General features: G+C 48.2%; 1 protein-coding gene across 3 annotated transcripts in view; it reads right to left on the bottom strand.

Moving 5' to 3' along the window:
• Positions 1 to 275: 275 nt before the first annotated feature.
• The window catches only part of VSIG10 (V-set and immunoglobulin domain containing 10), a 38,286-nt gene continuing 14,405 nt past the window's right edge, over positions 276 to 24,156 (bottom strand). For 2 of the 3 annotated variants that reach the window (XM_046025230.1, XM_046025232.1), the window contains 7 exons: positions 19,762 to 20,064; positions 17,183 to 17,443; positions 9,236 to 9,529; positions 7,122 to 7,232; positions 6,810 to 6,825; positions 4,224 to 4,444; positions 276 to 3,019 (listed from right to left, as the gene is read on the bottom strand). In XM_046025230.1, the coding sequence (XP_045881186.1) occupies positions 2,964 to 3,019; positions 4,224 to 4,444; positions 6,810 to 6,825; positions 7,122 to 7,232; positions 9,236 to 9,529; positions 17,183 to 17,443; positions 19,762 to 20,064 (1,262 nt within the window). In that variant the 3' untranslated portion in view covers positions 276 to 2,963. The remainder of the gene's footprint in view (positions 3,020 to 4,223; positions 4,445 to 6,809; positions 6,826 to 7,121; positions 7,233 to 9,235; positions 9,530 to 17,182; positions 17,444 to 19,761; positions 20,065 to 24,156) is intronic. The other variant, XM_046025231.1, reaches the window with a different exon arrangement.

The following is a 24,156-nucleotide window of genomic DNA, read 5'->3' as shown; positions in this document are numbered from 1 at the left end:
GAGGCATAGACAGGGAGGGGAAAGAAAAAAAAATGGAAGAACGAGTTTCTCAAGGAGCTCAGGAAAGGTGCGGGAGTCTGTGTGAGAGAGTATCTACAAAGAATAAAATGGCCACGAGAACTTTGTGATTACCAACACAGGGAAAGCTGGTAACAAAACAAAACAAAACTGGAGAGGCAAACCCATTTCTCCAAATCTTTTTTACTAATCAGGTCTCAATCAAGATCATTAAAGCATTTATTTAAAAATAACTTTATTCCATAATCTTTTTTAAAAAAAATCATATTATAAGCTCAGAATAAATTCTCTTACTCCCCCCCAACACACTGCACACCAAATATGAAAATGTTAATAATGTAGAGGGATCTGCTAAAATTATTCTTTGCAGCAGTTCCTGGTCAGTCCCACGGTGAGAATTACCAGTTGGCACTTACTGCATCACAATGAATTTTACCTGGCCAGGATGATATCACAGGTTCCGGTGCACCTTCCATCATGGGTTGTCTGCAGTCACGGGGCCTATAAGTGCTTATGAGAATCAGAACTAATATCAAAGCCACAGGATTGGCTGAGCCCTTTCCCAGCGTCCCCTTCTGAAATGTCGGTTGTGATAGCCGGTAAGTATTTATCTTCCTGGTTCTGATAAATAGATCTTGGAGTTCAGAACACCTGGTAAGATTGTGTAACAGCACAATGTAACAACTTGGACTTTGCCACAGAGTTTGTAACCCACCCCCTCACGCTTGTAGTTTTAGGGATATGTCATCTTAAAACAGAGGAAAGCCCTAATTTCTTTAACAATCCTTAAGACTCGAAGACTGCCAGTTCCTGCGCTCTGAACTGACCCAGGACTCAGATATGAGCGACGGAAGTCGTGGCTCAGCTAACACAGGGTGTATAGTGTTTGGCAATAAGACCTTGAAGCCCTCCCCCACCTCCCCGATTGCTAGTGGAAAAACCCTGCCCCAAAGATTTCCCATCATCAGGGGCATGTGCAAGAGAAGAAATTCTGGAAAGCATCTCAGTGATCTTGAAAATCATTCTCTGCTTTCCTAGCTAGGGATTTTTTTTTCCTCTTTCTTTTCTTTTTTAAATATGGGTGCCTCGGCACAGAGTGAGCTCTCAAAGTCAGGAATTTAATCATGGAAGATTCTAAAGGGAGACAGACTCTGAGCTCAGTGACTTTAGAAACAACTCAAGTCTCCTGTTCTGAAACACTAACTTGCACTGGCCAGAGTGGCTAAATCCAGGAAGTCCTGGCAGCAAGTAAGAATTGCAGTTTGCACCTAATTCCTGAGGAGTGGAAACTGCAGGCAGCTCCTGCGATCCACGCAGCTGAGCTGGGGACGGTGGATGGGCAGGGGGGCTCACTCCTAGCGATTTGCTCAGTTCAGCCTTTTCGTCCAAGAAAACAGACCCCTCCCCATCACACCTGCAGGGGAAGGCTGCAGATAACCAGCTTCCCATCTTACTGGAGTCCCTGTCCCTGTTATTTGGAGAAAGGAAGCTCTCCCTTAAGCCCTAGCTCTTGCCCAGCAAGTGGGATGTGAACATTAAACACAAACTCAAGTCTGACTTTCATGCTCGGCACAACCTTTTGCACCTTCTTACGTCTCTGACACGGAAGGGATTTGGACGAAGTCAGAAAAGAACCATCTGCGGAATGCACGGGGATCTGGAAGCAGCAGCTTCCATGCATCAGCTGTCACTTCCTTCAAAACTTTGCCTTATTGATCAATGCATCCTCATACTCTCCTTAAGGAGGAGGAAGGAAACAAGTTTTCCCATCCCCATTTCCAAGATCAAGAAGCTGAGGCCAGATGAACTAGTCGGCCCAGGGAGTACTTACATCACCCTACTCCACTGCCAAACATTTCCCCTGCCTTCTTTCAAAGCCACAGGAGAAAGGGGAAAATGGGAAAATCAGAAGCTACTCGGGCATCACCGAAGAGGCTTTTGTATAAATATGAAACTCTGCAAAACGAGAGGTTCTAATGAAAGGCACTTCCTCTTAGGGGCCCCTGCCTCTTTTGAAAAGAACTACACCTCCAGGGAAGTCAACAGCATCACTCCGATAATGCTCTCCTCTGAAACCATCTTACAAAGAGCCGAGAGGCCCAGGCGGCAGCTTGTAACCCACCGTGGACATAGTGTCTTCCACGAGAGAGGGCCGGGGAGAGGAGAAAAGACATCTGCTGAACACCCGCTGGGCACTTTCCCATCCGCAATACCTCCCTTAGTCCTCACCATACCCTGTAAGGCTGGTAGGATTTTACCTGTTTTACAGGTGAGGAAACAGGGAGAGGTAAAGCAACGTGCCCAAGGCCAGGAAACCAGTAAGGAACAGGGCCCACATTCAAGCCCAGGTGTTTGCAACTCCAGAACCTGAGCCAAACTGCCTCCCTCTGATGGCACCGGTAGCAGACACCTCTTCACCTTTTCCAGGGAGGTGACGTCTGCCTGGTCTTCCGGCTTCCCCGGGCATGGATAAGGGAGTTGTCCCTATCCCCCCACACTCTTCCCTTGTGTGTGTGGGGCAAGCTGGTCACGGGCATCTAATAGTGTTCTATTAGAGGACACTATTAGTGTTCTATTGGAGCACTGAGCACGGACGCCACGTGCTCCCCCCAACTCCTGTCCCCTCCAAATCAGCATCAGTCAACCTGGATACAGCCAGAAGTCATAGTGAAGGGGGCACCTGAGATGCCAAATACACCTGCCCCACCCCCCCACGGCCCATTCCCAACACATTTAACATCCATGAGAAAAACAGCAAATCAAACCAATTTTGGGAGAAAAAAAATGGAAGGAAATCTGTGTGTGTTTTTCTTTTTTGCTGAGCACCCCAAACCACTTTCAGCCCTCAGACAGGGGTGCGAGTCAAGTCAAAGCAGAATGAAGAGCTCATCTTCAACGCAGCCTTCCAAGCTTTTAAGACGGGATCATGGAGGACAGTTCTTTCCTCAAACTGGTCTGTCTTCTTCTTGAAGGATGTCAATCCGCTCCTGACTGCTGTCGTCTGGACAGGAGGGAAAAGCAGATCTGAGTCGCAGTGGGCTCAGTGAGAGGTCTCTCCCGTCCCCACCGTCCGTTTTCAATCACTGCCCTTCCTAGTCCTTCACTGGCGAGCCTCAGAACTGGAATTCACGGGGGAATGCGTGGGGCAGATGCGCGTTCCCCTTTCCTCCTGTTCTTTTCACTCAGGCTCCTCTAGACGTGCTTGATACGGTCTACCCGGCATTAGCCGGTTGCTGCCATTCCCCTCGCCTGGATACTCTCTCCCCTTTCTGCTTATTCAGACTCGACCGTCCTGAAAGACTTGCCTCATCTCCTCCTCCGGCCATTAAGCGTCTCCCAACCAATGCATCCCTCAAGGCATCTCACCTCTCTCTGAGATCCTGTGATTTTTTTAAGCCTGTCAATCATCTGATAGTAATCAAATTCCTCCCTGTTGACAGTTCCTCTACTGCTCTCTCAAAGTCATGGTTGAAGTGTTTTGTTTTCTTTTTAAAGATTTTATTTATTTATTTGACAGACAGAGATCACAAGTAGGCAGAGAGGCAGGCAGAGAGAGGGGGAAGCAGGCTCCCTGCTGAGCAGAGAGCCCGATGTGGGGCTCGATCCCAGGACCCTGGAATCATGACCTGAGCCGAAGGCAGAGGCTTTAACCCATTGAGCCACCCAGGTGCCCCTCAAAGTCATGGTTAAATCTTGGCTTCTGTCTCAAGTTTTCCTTGGTACACTCTGACTGTTCTTGTAAAGCTCCCTGCCTATGGTTATGATCTTTTTTTTTTTTTTTTAAATTCCCCCAACAGTGCCAATAATGTGCCTTTCCCAGAGCAGGTCCTTGATACATGTCTGTCAGTTTAACTGTGGTGTAGGGCATTGATAGTCGATCCTAGGTTAAACTACCTTCCCCAACCTTTAAAAAACTAGACTCACGGGGCACCTGGGTGGCTCAGTGGGTTAAAGCCTCTGCCTTCAGCTCAGGTCATGATCCCAGGGTCCTGGGATCGAGCCCCACATCGGGCTCTCTGCTCAGCAGGAAGCCTGCTTCCCCCTCTCTCTGCCTGCCTCTCTGCCTACTTGTGATCTCTGTCAAATAAATAATAAAAAAATCTTTAAAAAAAAAAACACAACAAAAACCAGACTCACCTCTTAGAGATTCTTACCGGGAATCCCACTGCCCCCTAGCAGAGCTCTTTGAAGGAGAAAGGGCTCACCTTGCAGAGCCTGGAGTCCGTTGCCCATCCAGTCAACATTCCCATTCACCAGTGCGGTCACTCTGTGAATGTGGCCATGCTTACGGATTTCTTCTGGTGACTCCTCCCTCTCATTTGTTTCCTCCTCGTCTTCTTCGTCTTCTTCAGCAGCATCTTCCTCCTCTACCTCTTCCTCTTCTTCTGAATCCACCAAAACCATGACATCACCCATGTCTTGTCCCCTAATTTCCAAAGGGGGAGAAATAATCAAGAAGTTACCCCATTTTTCTCCCCCTAACATCAGCCCTCACTGAACAGAAAACACTAAATTTATGGCAACCTCTTCGGTAACGTGGAAAATTCTTTGTGTGTTCACCTTGTTTAAGAGAGGACAGCGTGGGGCAGAGGTTAAAGCCTCTGCCTTCAGCTCAGGTCATGATCCCAGGCTCCTGGGATCGACCCCCACATCAGGCTCTCTGCTCGGCAGGGAGCCTGCTTCCTCCACTCTCTCTCTGCCTACTTGTGGTCTTTCTCTCTCTCTGTCAAATAAATAAATAAAATCTTAAAAAAAAAAAAAAAAGAGGACAGTGTGATTGTAATGTCAGAGATGTTGACAGATTCCTATAGACAATGCGTATTTTCCCTGGTGGGTTTTAGGACTTCCCCCTGCTCATTGGGCAGGTGACTCTTTATCCCAGGAACCTACCATTTTAGTTCCCCTTGCAGCAGTCTCTCAAAGTCATGGTTAAGTCTTGGTTCCGTTTTAAGTTTCCCCAAGTTTTCTTCGGTACACTCTGACTGCTCTTGTAAAGCTCCCTGCCTTCAGAGTACACGAAGGCTACATTCCTTTCCTGAAATGCCGTTTATTTCTGCTCTACTTACGGAAATGTGGCCTCCTACTCATCCTTCAAGGCCCAGATAAAGTCCTCTTCCACGCTGCAAGCCCTGGGCCGTGACTGCACTTGGAGTCCATGCCCAGCAGTTACCATGAATTCTTCTCTAGTTCATTGCTGGTTCTGCCCACCCGGCCAGGCTGTACGTTTCTTACACATGCCCTGGGCCAGTCACAGTGCCAGGAGCCTTACATTTTCATATAATCTTCAGTCTCCCGCTGGCAAACGGATGAGGAGACAGAGGCTCAGAGAGACTGAGGGATTTTTCCAGGAGCACAGGGCTCGGGAGTGAGAGAGGTATATCTGAACTCAGGTCCCCTAGTTCCAAAGCGTTTTTCCACGGTGCTTGCTGTCTCCTCCTGTGAGAAGTAAGTCTGGGGAGCGAAAGACTCACTGGGAAGATGGCACTCAAATATGGGGCAGTAAAGGTAACATTTTCCTGTGAAAGATCATCCCAGAACAGCACTTTCCCTTCATAAACTGGTTAAGAGGAACAAAGAGAAGAGATCTTTGCTCCAACCCAGAATCTCTTTGGGAAATGATGACACACACTCCATTTAGTCACCTTCCCCCTATTGAGCTTTCCCTTTTTTTTTAAAGCGGGTTTTTAAAAAAAGATCTTATTTATTTATTAAAAGATTTTTATTTATTTGAGAGAGAGAGAGAGAATGAGATGGGGGAGGGCCAGAGGGACAAGCAGACTCCCCTCTGAGCAGGGAGCCCAATGTGGGACTTGATCCTGGGACTCCAGGATCATGACCCGAGCTGAAGGCAAACATCCAACCAACTGAGCCACCCAGGCACCCTAAGATTTTATTTTTTTTTTTAAGATTTTCATTTATTTTTTTGACGACAGAGATCACAAGTAGGCAGAGAGGCAGGCAGAGAGAGAGGTAGAGAAGCAGGCTCCCCACTGAGCAGAGAGCCTGACATGGGGCTCGATCCCAGGACCCTGGGATCATGACCTGAGCTGAAAGCAGAGGCTTTAACCCACTGAGTTACCCAGGCGCCCCAGATTTTATTTATTTTAGAGATAGAGGGTGTGCAAGCACGGGGAGGAGCTGAGGGAGAGGAACAAGCAGAATCCAGGCTGAGAGCCGAGCCTGGGCTCAATCCATGACCCTGAGATCATGACCTGAACCAAAATCCAGAGTCAGACGCTTAACTGACTGAGCCATCCAGGCAGCCCCTGAGATCTCCTCTTGGGAGGGACTTCTGGCCATGCTCAGACTAGTCTTCCAAAACATGCTGTGAGACTAGGACTTATTCTTCCTTTTAGCTCTTTTTAGAAAATTAAATAAAATAAATGCACACATGCCTGGGCTCACGCGCACACACACCGCCTTTAATGCTTCAGGGAGAGCCCGGCAACGTGCCCCACCCTGAGGTCGGGCATTATGACAAGAGCATAGACTTTGCAGTCAGTGAGACCTGGATCTGAACGCAGGCTGCCATTCATTTCCTGGATGAGCCTCCAGAAACTACTCTGCTGCCCCGAGCGTCCATCTCCTTATGTGGCAAATGGAGGTGCCAGGACCACCCTGAAGAGCTTAGGAAACAGTCTCTAACGAGGCCTAGCGAAGCCCCTCACCCAGTGTCTGGCCCATGCCGGGTCCTCCACAGTGGCCGCTATTACCGCTCTTGCGAAAGAAAAACACAGCAGCGAACACAGACCATGGAAATGGGTTTTTGACTCGATTCTAGGAACACTCACCTGAAAGTGTTTCCTACTGAAGGGAAAAAGGAAAAAAAAAATTAATATCCAATAACATCCACTTCAGCCTCCCAAAAGTTTTTAATCTGACATTTACAAAAGAATGGAGAAATGAGAAAACTGATCCAACATGACAGGTGACAGGGTGGTCAGGAATGGTATACTTAAGTTATTCATTATTGCACATCCGGGCCCAGTCGAGAAGCCTATAGAATGGGACCTCAGGTAGGACCACAACGGGGGCCTCCTTCCCCCAGCCACACCCTCTCAAGAAGCCTCAAAAGTCAACAAAGGGACCCAAGAAATCCTTACCTTTCCAGCAGAACACAGGGCTATAATACAGCATAAGCCCTGAGATAATGGCCAGGCCCAGCAGCAGGAGGCTCACGATGGTTCCCACAATTCCCGCGATATTTAAAGGTTCTGCAAAGACAAATCACACTGTTGATTCTTCATCGGATATACGTGCTGGTCAAAGAGCGACGGCTCCCTTCCTCTGCCTGGGTCTCGGTCTTGTTTTGGTTCGATCTTCTTCGGCAAGACACATGACCACTCCATAAAGCAAGATAAAGATCTCATTTCCCAACCTCAGAGAGTTTGTAGGGAAGCAAATGAAGCGTGTGATGCAAAGGAAGACTGGAAAGTTAAAATCTCCAGACACCGAGACTGTTTATACGGCCACAGAAATGGAAGACGGTGAGCTGTTGCTACTGTGATGAGCAGTGATGAATGGAGCAGATACTGAATCCGAGAACAGACCACACATGAAAGAAAATCTGGTAATGACACATTAGTGAGTAAAAGAGGAATTACTCAAGAATGGTGCTGGAGGGGCGCCTGGGTGGCTCGGTGGGTTAAAGCCTCTTCCTTCCGCTCAGGTCATGATCCCAGAGTCCTGGGATCGAGCCCCGCATCGGGCTCTCTGCTCAGCGGGGAGCCTGCTTCCCCCTCTCTCTCTGCCTGCCTCTCTGCCTACTTGTGATCTCTCTCTGTCAAATAAATAAATAAAATCTTAAAAAATAAACTCTTAAAAAAAAAACTCCTACATATCTACAAGAAAGGGGAAGATGTCAAAAGACACAAGTGAGTATTTCACAAAAGAAACACAAATAGCAAACATATGAAATAATTCTCAATCTTCTTAGTAACCACAGAAGGGCCAATCAGAATGACAGTAAGATTTCATTTTATACGTACTTAATGGGCAAAAATCACAAAGCCTGAAAGCGAAAATGCGGAACAATTCAACACTCTTAGATACCGCTGTTGTGAATAGAAATTGGCATGACCACTTTGGAAAATAATCTGCTATTATCCTAGAAGGATACAAATGTGCATAACCCTTCCTTTCTCGTCCATCCACATAGATCCTAGAGAAATATTGCTGGGGATCTGCTATATATATGTACACAGGAGCTGGGTAAAAGATTTTCATGGCAACATTTTTTGCTCATCACAACAAGGAGAACAAAATCAGAAACAATACAAAGGTCCATTAGCAGGAAAATGAGTAACTTAGTTGAGGAATCACGACACAGTAGGAAATCCTGCAGGAGTGAAGAAGTACAGCGTATAATTACAATTACACTAAGAACAAAATGTGGAGTGGAAACAGCAAGCATTTCACTAGGTAGTAACATTTTTCTTGAATAAAAAAATTCAGAATAGTGCTTACCTTTTTCAGGAGGCCCAGGATGAGACTGGAAAGGGGTCTAGAGGTAGGGTTGGCCGAAAAAAATACAGCATGCCCATTTAATTTGGATTTCAGATAAATAATGAGTCCTGTTTTAGAGTAAGTATGTCCCACGGAAAATGTGGGATATACTTACACTAAAAAAATGCCTTGTTTTTCTGAAATGCAAATTCAAGCAGGCATCCTATTCTTTTTTTTTTTTTTTTTTTTTAAGCTTTGTTGTCATTTTCTAAATCTGGCCACACTACCTACAAATAACTAGCCCTGTAGGGACTGCTCTGTATCCTAAGCAGGATGGTAGTTTCTCAAGTGTTCATCTCGCTATTATGCCTCATGACTTACATTTTTCATATTTTTAATATATGTATTTTATATTTATAATATATATTCTTTGGGATGCAATTATTTTTTAAGTTCTATTTTATTATTTTTTAGTAATCTCTACAGCCAGTGTGGGGTTCTGACGCATGACCCTGGGATCCAGAGTTCCCTGCTCTCCCGATGGAGCCAGCTAGGCGTCCCAACGTAAATTTTTTTTTCTATCCCTATGCAGTGTTAGAGATTTACGACTGGGTAATCGTTTTTCCACCTTGTTAAGTCGCAGTCAAGCAGGTACGCCTTCTCCCTGATGGCAGTGACCCACGTATGGGGAAGAACCAAGCTGTCCCCAGGCTGGTGCCTGGTCCTCTGAAGCCCTCCACCGTCCTCCTTCGGGGTCCCCTCCCTCACTCACCTTTCACGCTCAGCCAGATGTCCACCTCCCGCACCCCAACTGGGTTCTCCGCCCGACAGACGTAGTAGCCCTCATCCAGGGCCTGGGAGCAGTTGCGGATGGTGAGAGTAGAGCTCTGGCCGTCCTGCGTGATGAGGTAGCGGCCATTGGGCTGGATGGCCACCTCGGGCTGGGTGAGGTTCCTCAGCCACAGGATCTTGGCAGGCGGGTAGGCTCTGGACACTTGGCAGGTGAGTGTCACACTGCCCCCCACGAGGCAAGTCTTCATGGGCTCAGAGAGAAGGGAGGGGCTTCCTGGTGACCAGAAAGGAAAGAAAAACCAATGGTCAGGGAGATTCAAGCCACGGCCTGAGCTTTTCAAGAATGTTATTACCTTCCTGATGAAGCCACTCCAGGAATTTCTGTCCTGCACTTGGTCTCATGTAATAATAAAAGCTAGCATGTATTAAGCATCTACTGTGGGCTGGACACTGCTAAACGTATTAACCCCATTTTGCAGATGAAGAAACTGAGACCCAGAGAAAGTTAAGTAACTTGCTCAAAGGCACACAACTAAATTAAGTGGGGCACCTAGGATTTGGGGTGAAATCAAAATCTTGATTTTGGTCCTAGTTTGCTGAAGCCTGAGGGGGTTCCTGGGACATGGAGCTTTCAGTGAGAAAACTGGGAAAGTCTTGGGCAAACCAGGATGAGTTGGCTATTTTCTTAAGATTTTATTTATTTAGTTGAAAGAGAGAGAGGGAGAGAGGGAGAGAACGTGTGGGGAAAGGGGCAGAGGGGGAAAGACAGAATCCCCATCAGACTACTTGCTGCGCACCGAGCGGGACACAGGGCTCGATCTCACAACCCTGAGATCGTGACCTGAGCCGAAATCAAGAGTCAGACACTCAACTGACTGAGCCAGCCAGGAGCCCTGAGTTGGTTACTTTGGTAAGCCCAAGCTGCCAGACTTCTGTAGCCCACATTCCCCGTCTATGTTCTAGGCTTCCATGCATCACAGCCGCGCTGCTCATACAAAGAATGGGCGCACAGCCTGCCAAGAGCTATCTACGAGACGGTAAGGCAGCTGCATTCGTTTCCTTTTGCTGCTGTAACAAACTGCTACAAACGGAGTGATTTAAGACACAAATTTATTCTTTTCTAGTTCTGGAGGTCCGAAGTTGAAAGTGATCTTAGGGGGCTGGAATCAAGGTGTTGGCAGAGTTCATTCCGGCAGCTCCAGGGGTGGGGGTGCAAATCCATTTCCTTGCTCTCACAGCTTTCTGAAGCCACCCGCGTTCCCTGGCTCCTGGTCCCTCCTTGCATCACTCCAACCTCTGACATCTGTCATCATGTCTCCTGCTACTGAGTCCAACCCTCGTGCCTGCCTTTTAGGAGGACCCTTGTGATGACATGGGGCCCATCCCAATAATCCAGGGTAATCTCCCCATCTTGAGATCTTAATCCCAGCAGCAAAGTCTCTCCTACCATATAAGGGAAAGCCCCAGGGATTAGGACACGGACATCCCTGTTGGGGGAGCATTAGTCTGTCTATCACAGGTCTGTCCTAGACAGCTCCCAGTGCAGCGTCCCTACAGCCTTTTCTGCTCTGAGTGGGACACGGAGAACTGTAAGGTCTCCAACAGCGATCCGTTAATTTTCTTTACAGCAGAAGCCTTTTCCCAAAACATACGCCCTCCTGGGAAGGGTTGCAGATTTATCTTGGGTGATATATTCAGCCTATATTTTCAGCAGCTGAAGGATACAGAGTGGCATGTTGGGTTCCTGCCCGGGAGAGCAAAACCCTATACTTTCCATCCACAGTTGTTCCAAGAGAGAATCTAGGATTTCATGGCTGGCACCCTGGGAAGAGGGAATGGGGGAATGGATGTGGGGGGCAGCGGGGGTGGGGGTGTGTGGAACAGCCCAAAGCCTCTCTCTCTAAATCAGGTCAGCAAAAGAGAAACCCCAAACCCAGGTTTTTTTTTTTTTTTTTTTTAAGATTTTTATTTATTTATTTGACAGACAGAGATCACAAGTAGGCAGGGAAGCAGGCAGAGAGAGAGGGAGAAGCAGGCTCCCTGCTGAGCAGAGAGCCTGATGCGGAACTCGATCCCAGGACCCTGGGATCATGACCTGAGCTGAAAGCAGAGGCTTTAATCCACGGAGCCACCCAGGTGCCCCCCAAACCCAGGTTTGCTCAGGAAACTCACATTATACCCCTTTCTGGATCAACCATCAGGCCCCTGCCCATTATTAAATCCCACCTTCCCCTCTCTCTGCTTAACTCATATCTCCTTTGGGGTCACAAAGCCAGCAGCACTGACAAGCCTCCTCAGTATGTTGGAATTCGGGGCCCCCCTCAAAACAAAGCTTGAGAAGTGGCCTCTTCATTCTGTATAAAAAGCAAAACGAGCAATCCTCCTGGGGTCTCCCCCACCCCCTGCAAACAAAGGTCATATTTTTTTTAAAATTTTTTTTTTTTTAAGATTTTATTTATTTACTTGACAGACAGACTCACAAGCAGGCAGAGAAGAAAGGAGGAAGCAGGCTCCCCGCGGAGCAGAGAGCCCGATGTGGGGCTCGATCCCAGGACCCTGAGATCATGACCTGAGCTGAAGGCAGAGGCTTAACCCACTGAGCCACCCAGGTGCCCCAAAAGTCACATATATTAATATGCTTTTGCCAAACACAGCATTAACCCTCAAAAATATGAGTCACCCCCTCAGCTGGTGTGGCACCTACACAATCAAAGAGTTTCTTCTACTTAAGAGGATGCTCTGGGGGCGCCTGGGTGGCTCAGTGGGTTAAAGCCTCTGCCTTCGGCTCAGGTCATGATCCCAGGGTCCTGGGATCAAGCCCCGCATCGGGCTCTCTGCTCAGCAGGGAGCCTGCTTCCTCCTCTCTCTCTGCCTGCCTCTCTGCCTACTTGTGATCTCTGTCTGTCAAATAGATAAATAAGATCTTAAAAAAAAAAAAAGGATGCTTTGTGCAAAGGTGGGGTCAGGGGTGGGGTGGGGGAGCAGGGCCCTCAGAGATCTGTACGAGATCGCAACACACCAGCCTTCACACCATGGGCTGGTTAGTACTTCAGCCTGTCCTGATTTGAGTGGTTTTCTTCAGTGTAGGGGCCTACAAGGAATTTAAAGAGAGTGTGGGCAGGACAAGTCCCCCCCAAAGTGTCACTTCTCATCGTTTTGGGGGCTGCACTGTTCTGCATCCCAAAGGTGGCCATTAACATTTTGTTTCTTTTTTTTTTTTTTTAAGTAAGCTCCATGTCCAATGTGGGGTTTGAACTCATGACCCTGAGATGAAGAGTTGCATGCTCTACAGACCGAGGCAGCTAGGCGCGCCTAACATTGCTTTTCAAGGGCTTCCTGGGGGCACCTGGGTGGCTCAGTGGATTAAGCCACTGCCTTCGGCTCAGGTCATGATCTCAGGGTCCTGGGATCGAGCCCCGCATCGGGTTCTCTGCTCCGCAGGGAGCCTGCTTCCTCCTCTCTCTCTGCCTGCCTCTCTGCCTACTTGTGATCTCTCTCTCTGTCAAATAAATAAATAAAATCTTTAAAAAAAAAAAAAAAAAAAAGAATCTTCAAGGGCTTCCTGGTTCTGTCAAGTGAAATGATCCAGACTCCCTCTCCCAGCTAGTCAAAGTGTGGCGCCCCGACCAGCGGCATTGGCACTTCCTGGCAGCTGGTTAGAAATGCAGAGTTTGGGCGCCTGGGTGGCTCAGTGGATTAAGCCGCTGCCTTCGGCTCAGGTCATGATCTCAGGGTCCTGGGATCGAGTCCCGCATCGGGCTCTCTGCTCTGCAGGGAGCCTGCTTCCTCCTCTCTCTCTGCCTGCCTCTCTGCCTACTTGTGATCTCTCTGTCAAATAAATAAAAAAAAAAAAAAAAAAAAAGAAATGCAGAGTTTCGGGTCCACACCAAACCCACAGAGTCAGAATCTGCCTTTTTACCAGACCCCCAGGTGACCTGGATGGACATCAGGACTGAGACGCTCTGGGCTCATGTGGCCAAGAGGGAAGAGGGGAGAACTGGACAATGTCAGGGTCAGGAAGGTTCTAAGCTCATGCGCCTGCTTCCTCTCCAGTCAGCTCTTTTCTCCAGACAAGTTTCTCTATCCTGAGCTAGATTCAGAATCACTGGCCCAGTCTCAGGGGCCATAGGAATGGTGACTTAGCTGGGATCTGCATAAAGAAATGAAGGGATGGGGGGAATCACACCAAATCCGTCACCTGCCGCTGCCATTTTCCCTTCTGTCAGGGTCAGTCCGTTACTCAGCCACTTCTGGGGACTTACTGTCCATGCACGCTTCGGGAGTCTTCATTACGCACCACTCTGAACATGCGTCCTTCTTCCAGCTGTGGGGTCAAGCCCAGTGCCTCTGCTCCATCATCCACAAAATGGAGCGCTGAGCATCTGCCCAAAACTCATGTCCACCTGGAACCCCAGAATGTGACCTTATTTGGAAAAAGGGTCTTTGCAGATGTGACAAGTTAAGGATCTCAAGACGAAATCCTCCTGGGTTTAGCGTGGGCACTAAGTCCAGGGGCTGGTGTCTTGGAAGAGGAGGAGAGGACACAGAGAGACACGCACAAGGAGAAGGCCACAGAGACCGGAGGGATGGTGGCCACCAGCCGCAGAAGACCCGGCAGCACTGTGAGAGGCACGGAAGGATTCTCTCCTGGAACCTTCGATGGGAGCATGACCCTGCCAACACCTTGATTTCGGACTTCTAGCCTCCAGCTCCCAGGGTGACCGACCGTGTGGAAAAAACACTGAGCTCAGCACCTGGCACATGCCCTGCTCTCAGTGAATGTTAATGTCACTGTTACTGTGATATTACCTGTTTCATAGTTCTCAGACTTCTCCCTCCCGATAAATTTCAAGTCCTTCAAAGGTCAGGACTCGGTAATTCCTCCATAGGACCCGGTGCCATGCTGAGTACATAACTTTTACCCAAAAAGATCTGCTGGACTAGGTCCTGAGGAAGGAGGTCCCCAAGGGAGGCAAGGGTTCTGGGGTCAGACCAGCCTGGGCTAAGTGACGGCTTTAGTCACTTACAAGCTGGGTGGCTCTTGGGTAAGTCAGTTCACACCGTGTCAAATCTGCAACTTAGAAACTGTCCTGTCTAACCCGCAGGCTATTGTGAGGCTTAAAAAACAACATGTTGGATGATCTGGAAACAGGCAAAGAACTTCTGAGCCCAGAAACCCTAAAAGAGCAGGACTGACAGAGGCAACCCCTTCAAAATCAGAAACTGAGAATCACCAGCAGGGATGAGGCACAAATGTAGTATAGGGGTCAATGGCGACAGAAAAATACCTACGACAGGCATGACAGTTCTTTTTTTTTTTTTTTAAGATAAAGTGTTCTTAGGGAATAATAGGAAAAGATGAACTCAATAGAAAAATGGACAAGATATGAACTGATAATTCATGCATAATCTATAGGGACCCAAGACGCATATACAAAAATTGCCAACCCCAGGGCACCTGGGTGGCTCAGTGGGTTAGGCCTCTGCCTTCTGCTCAGGTCATGATCTCAGGGTCCTGGGATCGAGTCCTGCATCGGGCTCTCTGCTTGGCGGGGAGCCTGCTTCCTCCCCTCTCTCTCTGCCTGCCTCTCTGCCTACTTATGATCTCACTCTGTCAAATAACAAATAAAATCTTTAAAGAAAAAAAAATTTTGCCAACCCCACTAGGATCAAAGAAACCCAAATTAGAAGATATGCCATGTCCTAATGAACAAATAGGAAAAGTCTGAAAAAATTAATGATTTAATGGTAACACTCCATGTCAATGGAAATACCAGGAACGGAGTATTCGCACACAGTCTTTCCAGACGGGAGTCACTGCCGTGGGTAGGGGGCTTGTGAGGTGATGGAAATGTTCTGGAAGTACACAGCGGTGATGGTAAGTACAACAATGTGAACGTCCTAAAAGCCACCACATTATACACTTTGACATAGTGACGTTCATGTTATGTGAGTTATATCTCATCAAAAGTAAAATTGCAAATTACCAGTTGGGCTGGATTTGGCCCGTGGGCCATCATGTGCCAAGCCCTGTTGTAATGCAGAAAAGTATGTCTTGGTCCCTTCTGTTGCCCAAGGCCGGCCAGGCACTAGACACAGATGTGACCGCTGGGACATGTTTGCTGAATGAGTCAGTGGGGAAGAGACGACCATGTGAATGCCACTTGCCTGGGAAAACAAGCAACTCCTAGAACACCAAGGGTCTCTTCTCAGCAGGCCAGCGCTCCACGGCCGCCTCTCTGAGGATTATCCCGATGGGCCGAGAGGAAGACCCTCACCATGGCCAGCAAAGCCCAACACTAGAGAGTGTGGCAAGTGTAAGCAAGAGTCCTTGCTCACTGTTGTATTAGATCCCTGGGGCTGCTATCGCAAAACACCACAAACTGGGCAGCCTCAAGCAACAGAAATCCATTCTCTCACAGCTCAGAAACTCCGAAGTCTGAAATCGAGGTGTCGGCAGGCTTGATTCCTTTGGAGGCTCCTGAGGGAGACACCATGCCATGCCTCTGTCTTGGCTTCTGGGTGTGGCAAGGAATCATGGGCATTCTGGGCTTGGAGGTGCATCACTACAGTCCCTACCTCCATTATCATGTGGCATTCTCCTCGTGTGTCTGTGTCCAAATAGCCCTCTTCTTGTAAGGATACCAGTCACGGGAAGAGAGCCCACCCTAACCCAGTATGACCTCATCTCAGCTTCATCACATCTGCAAAGACTCTTATTTCAAATATGGCCATGATTAGGACTTGAACAGCCCTCAACAGCCATCTAGCCTCATGGGTACCTCATGCATGACACTCCAGCTACCCTGGCCTTCTCTCAGTTCCTCAAATGCCAGGTACGCATCCACCTCAGGGCCTCAGCATTTGCTGTTTCCTCTGCCGGGAACACTCAGCCCACCTGGCCAGCTCCTTCTCATCCTTCAGGTCTCAGCTCAAAAATGCTACCACTACAAGGAGACCGCCCTGCCCCCTAGGAAGAGTGGCCCACTTCCTAGAAGAGACTCTTTAACACACCCCGTCTCATCCTCCTCATAAGTTATTATCACGACCTGAACCTACCTCACGTGTGTTTGGACTTTCTGTCCTCCCCTCGCCCCCAGCCCCACACATAAGAGCTTGAGCTCTATGAAAGAGGAATGGTCGTGGTTTCAAAAACATGTCTAGGAATCACGTGACCCTCTTCCCTTCAAAAAGGGGAGCCCAATTCCACCCACTCCCCTTGAAAGTAGAGCCAGACTGAGTGACTCATTTCTAATGAACACAAGAGGCAGCGGGGATGCCACGTGACTTCTGAGGTCAGGTGGTTCAGAGAAAGGATACCATCGGCCTGACTTGCTCCCTCTTGCATCACTTGGTCTGGGGAAAGCCAGCGCCACATTGTAGGGACAGTCCAGGGGCCCTGTGGAGAGGCCCACGTGGAAAGGAAGCAACCTACCCGGCATGTGGGTGAGCACCTTGGAAGTAGATCCTTTGGACAGTTTCCACCCCCTTCCCCCCACCTAGGTCTTGCAGCTGAGACCCAGGAATCATGGAGCCAAAACAAACCATCCCCACTGTGTCCTGTCTGAATTCCTGGCCCATAGGAATCGTAAGATAGATGAATGATGCGTTGTTTTAAGCCATTAAGTCTGGGGGCTCATAGAGGAACCACGCCCGTCTTGTTCCCCCTCCATCTCCAATACCTACAAACAGTACCTGGCACACAGCAGGTGCTTAATTAGCATCTGTCAAGTGGAAAACCGCTTGGATGAGAACCAAGAAGCTTGGTTCAGCATCTTTAAAGTCTGAAAGGAAGGAAACATGAAGCAAAAGAAAAGAAGAAACAATTCAGTTCACTGCGACATCTTGGGATTTCTTTCCCAGACCCTGCAAACGGTTCTATCAGAGTAAAAACGGGTGGACCCCAACCCCAGCAAGCCAGACTCACTGATCTGTACCACGCAGCTGGTTCCCAATTCCGGCCCCACTATGTGGCTCCCAATGCACTTGAACTTCTTGCCGTCTGACAGCTGGGACCGGTTCAGCATCTCCACTCCCAGCTTTGACGTCCCCACGACCACACCTCCTGGTTCTTCGGTCCACAGGAAGTCCGGGTCTGGGTATCCCCCGTCCCAGCGACAGGTGAGCTGCAGCATGAGGGATTCCTGTGACACCTCTGCCCGGCACTGAGGGGCCGACGGAGGGGGGACTGCAAAACACCAGAGGACATGGACTTAGTCGCAGACTCTGAGATCACCATCGGGCTGGCTCTCAGGAATACAGAACTAGGGTATTAGAGAAACATCGTGCCCAGTTAGCGTACCTTGAAATAGCTCCTTAGCACAACTTAGCGTGCGACAATAGTCCGATTTCCTCTGCTGAGTGTAAAGTCCCCAAGGTTGTGGGCCTCAGTCATCTTTGCGTTTCTCACTAGCCACAGTGGCCTTTAAATGTGGCTATTTACATTTAAACCAATTATATTACATCACAAATTTAGTTCTCCCATCACACCACCCGCATTTCGAGGGCTCAGGGACCCTATGTGGTGGGTGGCTATCGTACCAGAGCACAGAGAACAGAACATCTCCGTCACCATAAAAAGCTCTACTGGACAGTGCTGGTCTCTAGGGGGAGGTACAGGTGGGATGCACCCCCCCAACATATACTTCCTTTTTATTATGGGTATGGCATGTCTTACTTAAAACACATAAAAATTTAACAAGTTACAAACCTGGAAATCCAATGTAACCCATGTGTTCATAACTACATGTGAAAACCCACACATATTATAGATGTATATCATGTGTATATATATGTACATTATATTGTATACATTATGTATATATGTATACATATTCTATACGTTATACACATATTATACATCTATACATATAAATGCATATTATATATATATCATGTGTGTATATATTGTATATGTACAAATGAATATTATGGATATATATGTATATTGTATCATGTATTATAGGGGTGCCTGGGTGGCTCAGTGGGTTAAAACCTCTCCCTTCGGCTCAGATCATGATCTCAGGGTCCTGGGATCGAGCCCCGCATTGGGCTCTCTGCTCAGCAGGGAGCCTGCTTCCCCCCCCCCCCCCCGCCTGCCTCTCTGCCTACTTGTGATCTCTGTCTGCCAAATAAATAAAAATCTTTAAAAAAAAATCAGACGTATTGTGTATTATATATGTATGTTTTATATATTTTATATAATATACACAAATAGAAATAAGTTTGGCTCTTACATGGATGGGTAGATACATGTCATCTATAAGATAAATTATTGATAAGACACCAAAATGATGGTTAGAATATCCTTTTCTTCTCTACACTCATCTGTTTCCTCTAACAAGCACCTATGACTCCATAAACAATGTCATTTATGACAGAGAACACAGAGACTTGTACAGGCTCTGAATAACGTATGAATTGAGAAAGGTGTTATTATCCTGTTCACTAATTTGTTGTTCTGAAGCTCCCTTTCATTAGCATGGATTATGAGCACACTCTGCATGTCTACAGTGGTTTTCGTCCAAGGAATCTGCTGTGTTCTCACCCCCAGAAGCTTCGGGAACTGCTGATTCCTAGCAATGCAAGAGGTCCCGAGTTCATAGATAGCAGGAGGACAGCCACACGGACAAACAAACTGGTCTTTCCCCACAGTGGGATAGTAACTCAGTCACAGAAAGGAACAAAGGGCCGACACCTGCTAGGACATGGATGAACCCTGAAAACACGATACTCTGTGAAAGAAGTTGGTCCCACAAGCCACGTGTTTCAGAAGTCCACGACACACGCAGAACAGGCAAATGCAGACAGGACACAGGCTGGCGGTTGCCGGGGAGTGACGAAGAGACGAGGGAGTAACTGCTCAGTGGGGATGGGATTTCCATTTGGGGTGATGGGAATGTTCTGGAACTAGACAGAGGTGGTGGTTATACAACCCCTGAATGTACTAAATCCCAGTGAGTTGTATGTTTTAAAATGGTTGTTCTGGGGGCGCCTGGGTGGCTCAGTGGGTTAAGCCGCAGCCTTCGGCTCGGGTCATGATCCCAGGGTCCTGGGATCGAGCCCTGCATCGGGCTCTCTGCTCAGCAGGGAGACTGCTTCCTCCTCTCTCTCTCTCTGCTTGCCTCTTTGCCTACTTGTGATTTCTCTCTCTGTCAAATAAATAAATAAAATCTTTAAAAAATTAAATTAAATTAAATTAAATGGCTGTTCTGTACTTTCACCTCAATATAAAAAAAAAGCAAGCATGAGGCTTGGCATTAATTTCCTTCTGTGGCTCACAGGGACTCTCCTGGAACCCTACGTAGCAGCAAGCTTCTAGAAGCGACTCCCTCTCTGACACAGCCCTGGGTGTGTACATGTGTGTTGAGGGAGCCGCAGCAGCGCGTTAGGGCCCGTGCAGCAAAGGCATGCCTTTGTAGACAAAAGGAAGAGGCACAAACATGCAGTTCATGAAGGGTCAAGGTGAGGACGTGGGGGAGGGGGAGGGGAGCGCTTCTTACGCACAGTAGACCAGGAGCTCGGTGGTCACCTTTCGCTGTCTCCCACTGCGCATGTTCGTGGCCAAACAGGTGTAGTTTCCTTGGAGGTTTTGTGACATGAGCAGCAGAGTGAAGCTGTTGACGGTCAGGTTATTTCCAAAGGGCTCGGGTCTGGAATCTGGGGCCCAGAACTGCCATTCAACCATGGGTGGAGGCCAGGAAATACTGCTGCAGCGGAATGCCACCTGGGAGCCCTTGGCTGCATAGACGGTGCCGTTGGGGAGCTTGCCAGTGCTAGAGATATTGACCTCGACCTCATAGGGGCCCCCTGGGAATGACAAGGGGAATGGAGAAAGCATTCATTACTTAAGAGTTAACCTGAACTCCTTATCTTTACTTAAGAGTTAACCTGAACTCCTTATCCGATCTAGCAGACACAGAACTGATCGGGAAGCAGCCAATGAGGATGACAATGTCCATCAAATACTAAATATGTGATAAATGCTATGCTAAGTGCCCTTCTGCATGCGAATCCTGAGATAAAGGTAGATTTTTGGGGGATGGGGGGGGGCTCAATCCTTAAAGAAAAGGGAAAAATGCAAATCGCTCCTTTTCAGACACACTGGTGAGTGGATCGGGCTACCTGTGCACAAACAGAGTTAACGCAGCAGGCCCACTTGCAAGGCTGGCCTTGGCCGGTGACCGCAACATGGATTTCAGGAGGGTTCCGGCCATTCCCAGAACTGATGAGAGTGAGGCTTACTGGTGAACCATTTGCACAAACCGTGTGGTTTAAGTTGAACACCTGCTTCCCCTCCCTCTGGGAGTCTGGAATTTTGGTATGTGCTCAGCAGAGGGTGCCTGTGTGACTAGCTCCCAATGAAAATCCACGGTGCTCCGTGTCTAAGGGGCTTTCCTGGCAGACAACATTTCACATGTGTTGCCTCAATTAGCTCCCAGAGGAATTAAGTGTGTCCCATGTGACGCCCCTGGGAAAGGACTCTTGGAGGCTTGTTCGTGGCTTTCCTCGGACTGAACCCCATGTGTGTTTTTCCTTTGCTGATTTTACTTTGTAGCCTCTCGCCATAACAAATTACATGCTGAGTCCTAGGACTTCTCCTAGAGAATCACTGAACTTGGGGGTGGGCCTGGGGAGTCCTAGTCCAATTTCACACCGAAAGACAAGTAAATTTGGCCCCACTCTGGACTCCACTCACTAGCTGTGTACCTTAACCTCTCTGAGCCTCCATTTCCACATCTGCAAATTGGGGGCCATGGGGCGCCTCGGTGGCTCAGTGGGTTAAGCCTCTGCCTTCGGCTCAGGTCAGGATCTCGGGGTCCTGGGATTGAGCCCCGCATCGGGCTCTCTGCTCAACAGGAAATCTGCTTTCCCCTCTCTCTCTGCCTAATTGTGATCTCTATCTCTGTCAAATAAATAAATAAATCTTTTAAAAAAATAAAAAAAGATTTAAAAATTGGGGGCCATGCTAGAACCCACAGCAGGGGGCTGCGGTGATAATTCAGTGAGTACTCAGAACACTCAGAATAACGTCGGTCACGTTGGAAGCACTTGGGAAGTGCTGGGTCTTATCTGGGTCCCCCTGACATTTCTGAACTTCTTCTCATTCCCAGGAATGCCCTCCCACTGCTGGTACCCAGTGCACCCAAGATGCCACATCTCTTTTGTTGAAAGGAATATAATTAACACCTATTTATTTTAAGATGTTATTTATTTATTTGTCAGAGAGAGAGAGAGAGAGAAAACAAGCAGAGGGAGTGGAAAGAAGAGGGAGAAGCAGGCTCCCCGATGAGCAAGGAGCCTGATGTGGGACTTGATCTTAGGACCCTGGGATCATGACCCGAGCCAAAGGCAGACGCTTAGCCAACTGAGCCACCCAGGGACCCCGAGACTTCCCCTCTTAAAAAGAAGAATCCAGGAAGGGCAATGCTTGACCAAAGGAATACATCTATGACTGTAGAATTTGAACAGAAATAGGCCAGTTGGAAAAATTATTCCAGGAAGGAAAAGGCTCTCCCAGAGCCCCTTAAAGTACAACATCTCCTTCACCTATGTCTGGAGCCATTGTATAACTATGGGAATGGTGGGTTTGCCAGGACGCTATTCTTGACCATATGCTGCTCAGGTTGGGGTTGGCTCCCAATATTTGCACGGACCTGCTGGAATCGTGTCATCTCCCATAGAGGGTCTGTGGAAAAAATTATGCCATTAGTTTGGGAGGTACCATTTACTGTTGCTGGCTAGTTGGTTAGGTATGCAGACCAACAGGTAATAGGGCGTGCCCAGGTTGGCAGGCATCCAACAAAGCAGAGGGTATCTCTGTGCCACGGACAGTCAAAGCCCGGGCGTTAGATTAGACGGCCTGGATCTTCTGAACTGTGGTCTGGAGGGCCGCAGCGGCCCAGCATGGACAGTGTGGACCCCCCAGAACCTGGCTGGGAGGGGCTTTTGAGTAGCACAGTTCTCAGCAAGAAACAGCCTTGGATACAGGGAATGGATAAGGAGGAACAGGTGGAAGGATTAGAAAAATAAATCAAATGAGAGAAACTTCCGAGTCTCCTGAATTAAGTGTTCAGAGGTTACAGCTCACATAAACCCCTTGGGTTAAGTCTGCTTTCTTAATTAAAGCTGACGCCATCTTCCTCATTCCCTGGGGTTCCTCCCCTGTTCTGACTTTACTACATAGAAGGAGGTACCCATGCCCTTCCCTTCCACTGTTTTCTCCACCCATGTGATATTTGTTCTTGAACAGGAGCCCACCAGCCCTCTTCTTTTTTTTGCAGGGTGACAGTGGCAATCACTCAAAGAGGCAGAGAGATGGGAGAGGAGACAAAACTAAAAGAGGAAATAAATAAAAATACAGAGTGGTTACAAAGGTTTGAGATCTAACTGACGCCTTGGTTACTGTACTTTGAGTTCTCAGCTGCTTCCTGGATGGATGCGTCAGCGTCGTGGTCATGGCTTACACTCATGTAATTCACATGAATTACATTACACTGAATTCACAGACCTGGGTGCAAATCCAACTGAGGAACAACCTTGGACAAGTGCCCATTGCTCTCACTCCCTCGTCTTTCCTGTGAAATGAAAAGAACAGCCAGAGGGGCACCGGGGTGGCTCAAATGGTTAACTGTCTGCCTACAGCTCAGGTCATGATCTCGGGGTCCCGGGATTGAGGCCCACACCGGGCTCTCTGCTCAGCGAGGAGTCTGCTTCTCGCTCTGCCTCGGCTCCCCCCTGCCCCTGCTCATGCTCACACACACTCTCAAATAAATAAAAATCTTTTTTAAAAATGTGGAAGTGTGTTTTCACTCTTGTTATGTAAGTTTTTAATATAACATCCTCGATTTTACCCATCGGGCCATACCACCTAAAATATTTACCATCTGGGCCTCTACAGAAAAAGTTGGATTCCTGTTCTAGAACCATCTACCAATGCCACTGCCTTCCTCTTCTCTGTGGACATTCTTGACATGGGAACAACTCGCTTCTTTCCTTCCCCTCCATAAACATAGTTTGGCCAGTCAAGGGTCTCACGGGGTTGACTTATAACTCAGGTGGGAGATTCTCATGTCTGTGTCCCCGCCAACAGGAAAAGCTGTCGCCAGGCGTCTGCTTTCAGACTCGCCTTTTGATTTGAAAATGACTTAAAAATGTACCAGGTAGTCTGTGCTAATGAGTGGGCATACCTATAGTTCTAGAGTGGGATAAGATCCTTGGGGAAACTCACAGGGACTTTTTTTTTTTAAGACATTAGGTTTTTGGGGGTTTTTTTTAAAGATTTTATTTATTCATTTGACAGACAGATCACAAGTAGGCAGAGAGGCAGGCAGAGAGAGAGGGGGAAGCAGGCTCCCTGCTGAGCAGAGAGCCCGATGCGGGGCTCGATCCCAGGACCCTGAGATCATGACCTGAGCCGAAGGCAGAGGCTTTAACCCACTGAGCCACCCAGATGCCCCTCACAGAGACTTTTTTGGTATCACTTTTAGAGATTGAACACAGAGACACATGCAACAACCCCACTGCGTCCCAAATTCTCTGGTGACTGCTGTTCCTGTCCAAAGAGCTGGACCCCAGAGGTCTTCAGCTTCTGACAAGCACCCATGTCTGCTTCAGATGAGCGTGGCAAGACTCAAGGTAATCAATCTCTAGGCAAGGATCCTCCATGTTCTGAAGGGAACCAAAAAAATCTTTCTTCAGCGTGGCCCGCACACTCTTTCCCGAGGACCTTATGTTTGAAGGGGGCACAGCGTCACCCTTGACATTATAGAATGAGGGCAAAGAGATGAACCCAATTAGTCAGGGAACATGGCCCTTTCCTGAGGCCCCTTCCTGGCCTCTCCTGATGTGATGGCCACATCACTCGCTAGATGGGAGCACTCCTCAGCTGACTCTGAAGAG

Source organism: Meles meles, chromosome 12 (assembly GCF_922984935.1).
Source record: "Meles meles chromosome 12, mMelMel3.1 paternal haplotype, whole genome shotgun sequence".
NCBI classification, from domain to species: domain Eukaryota; kingdom Metazoa; phylum Chordata; class Mammalia; order Carnivora; family Mustelidae; genus Meles; species Meles meles.
The sequence above is the reverse complement of the archived record's forward strand: the minus strand, read 5'-3'. Positions and strand labels throughout refer to the sequence as shown.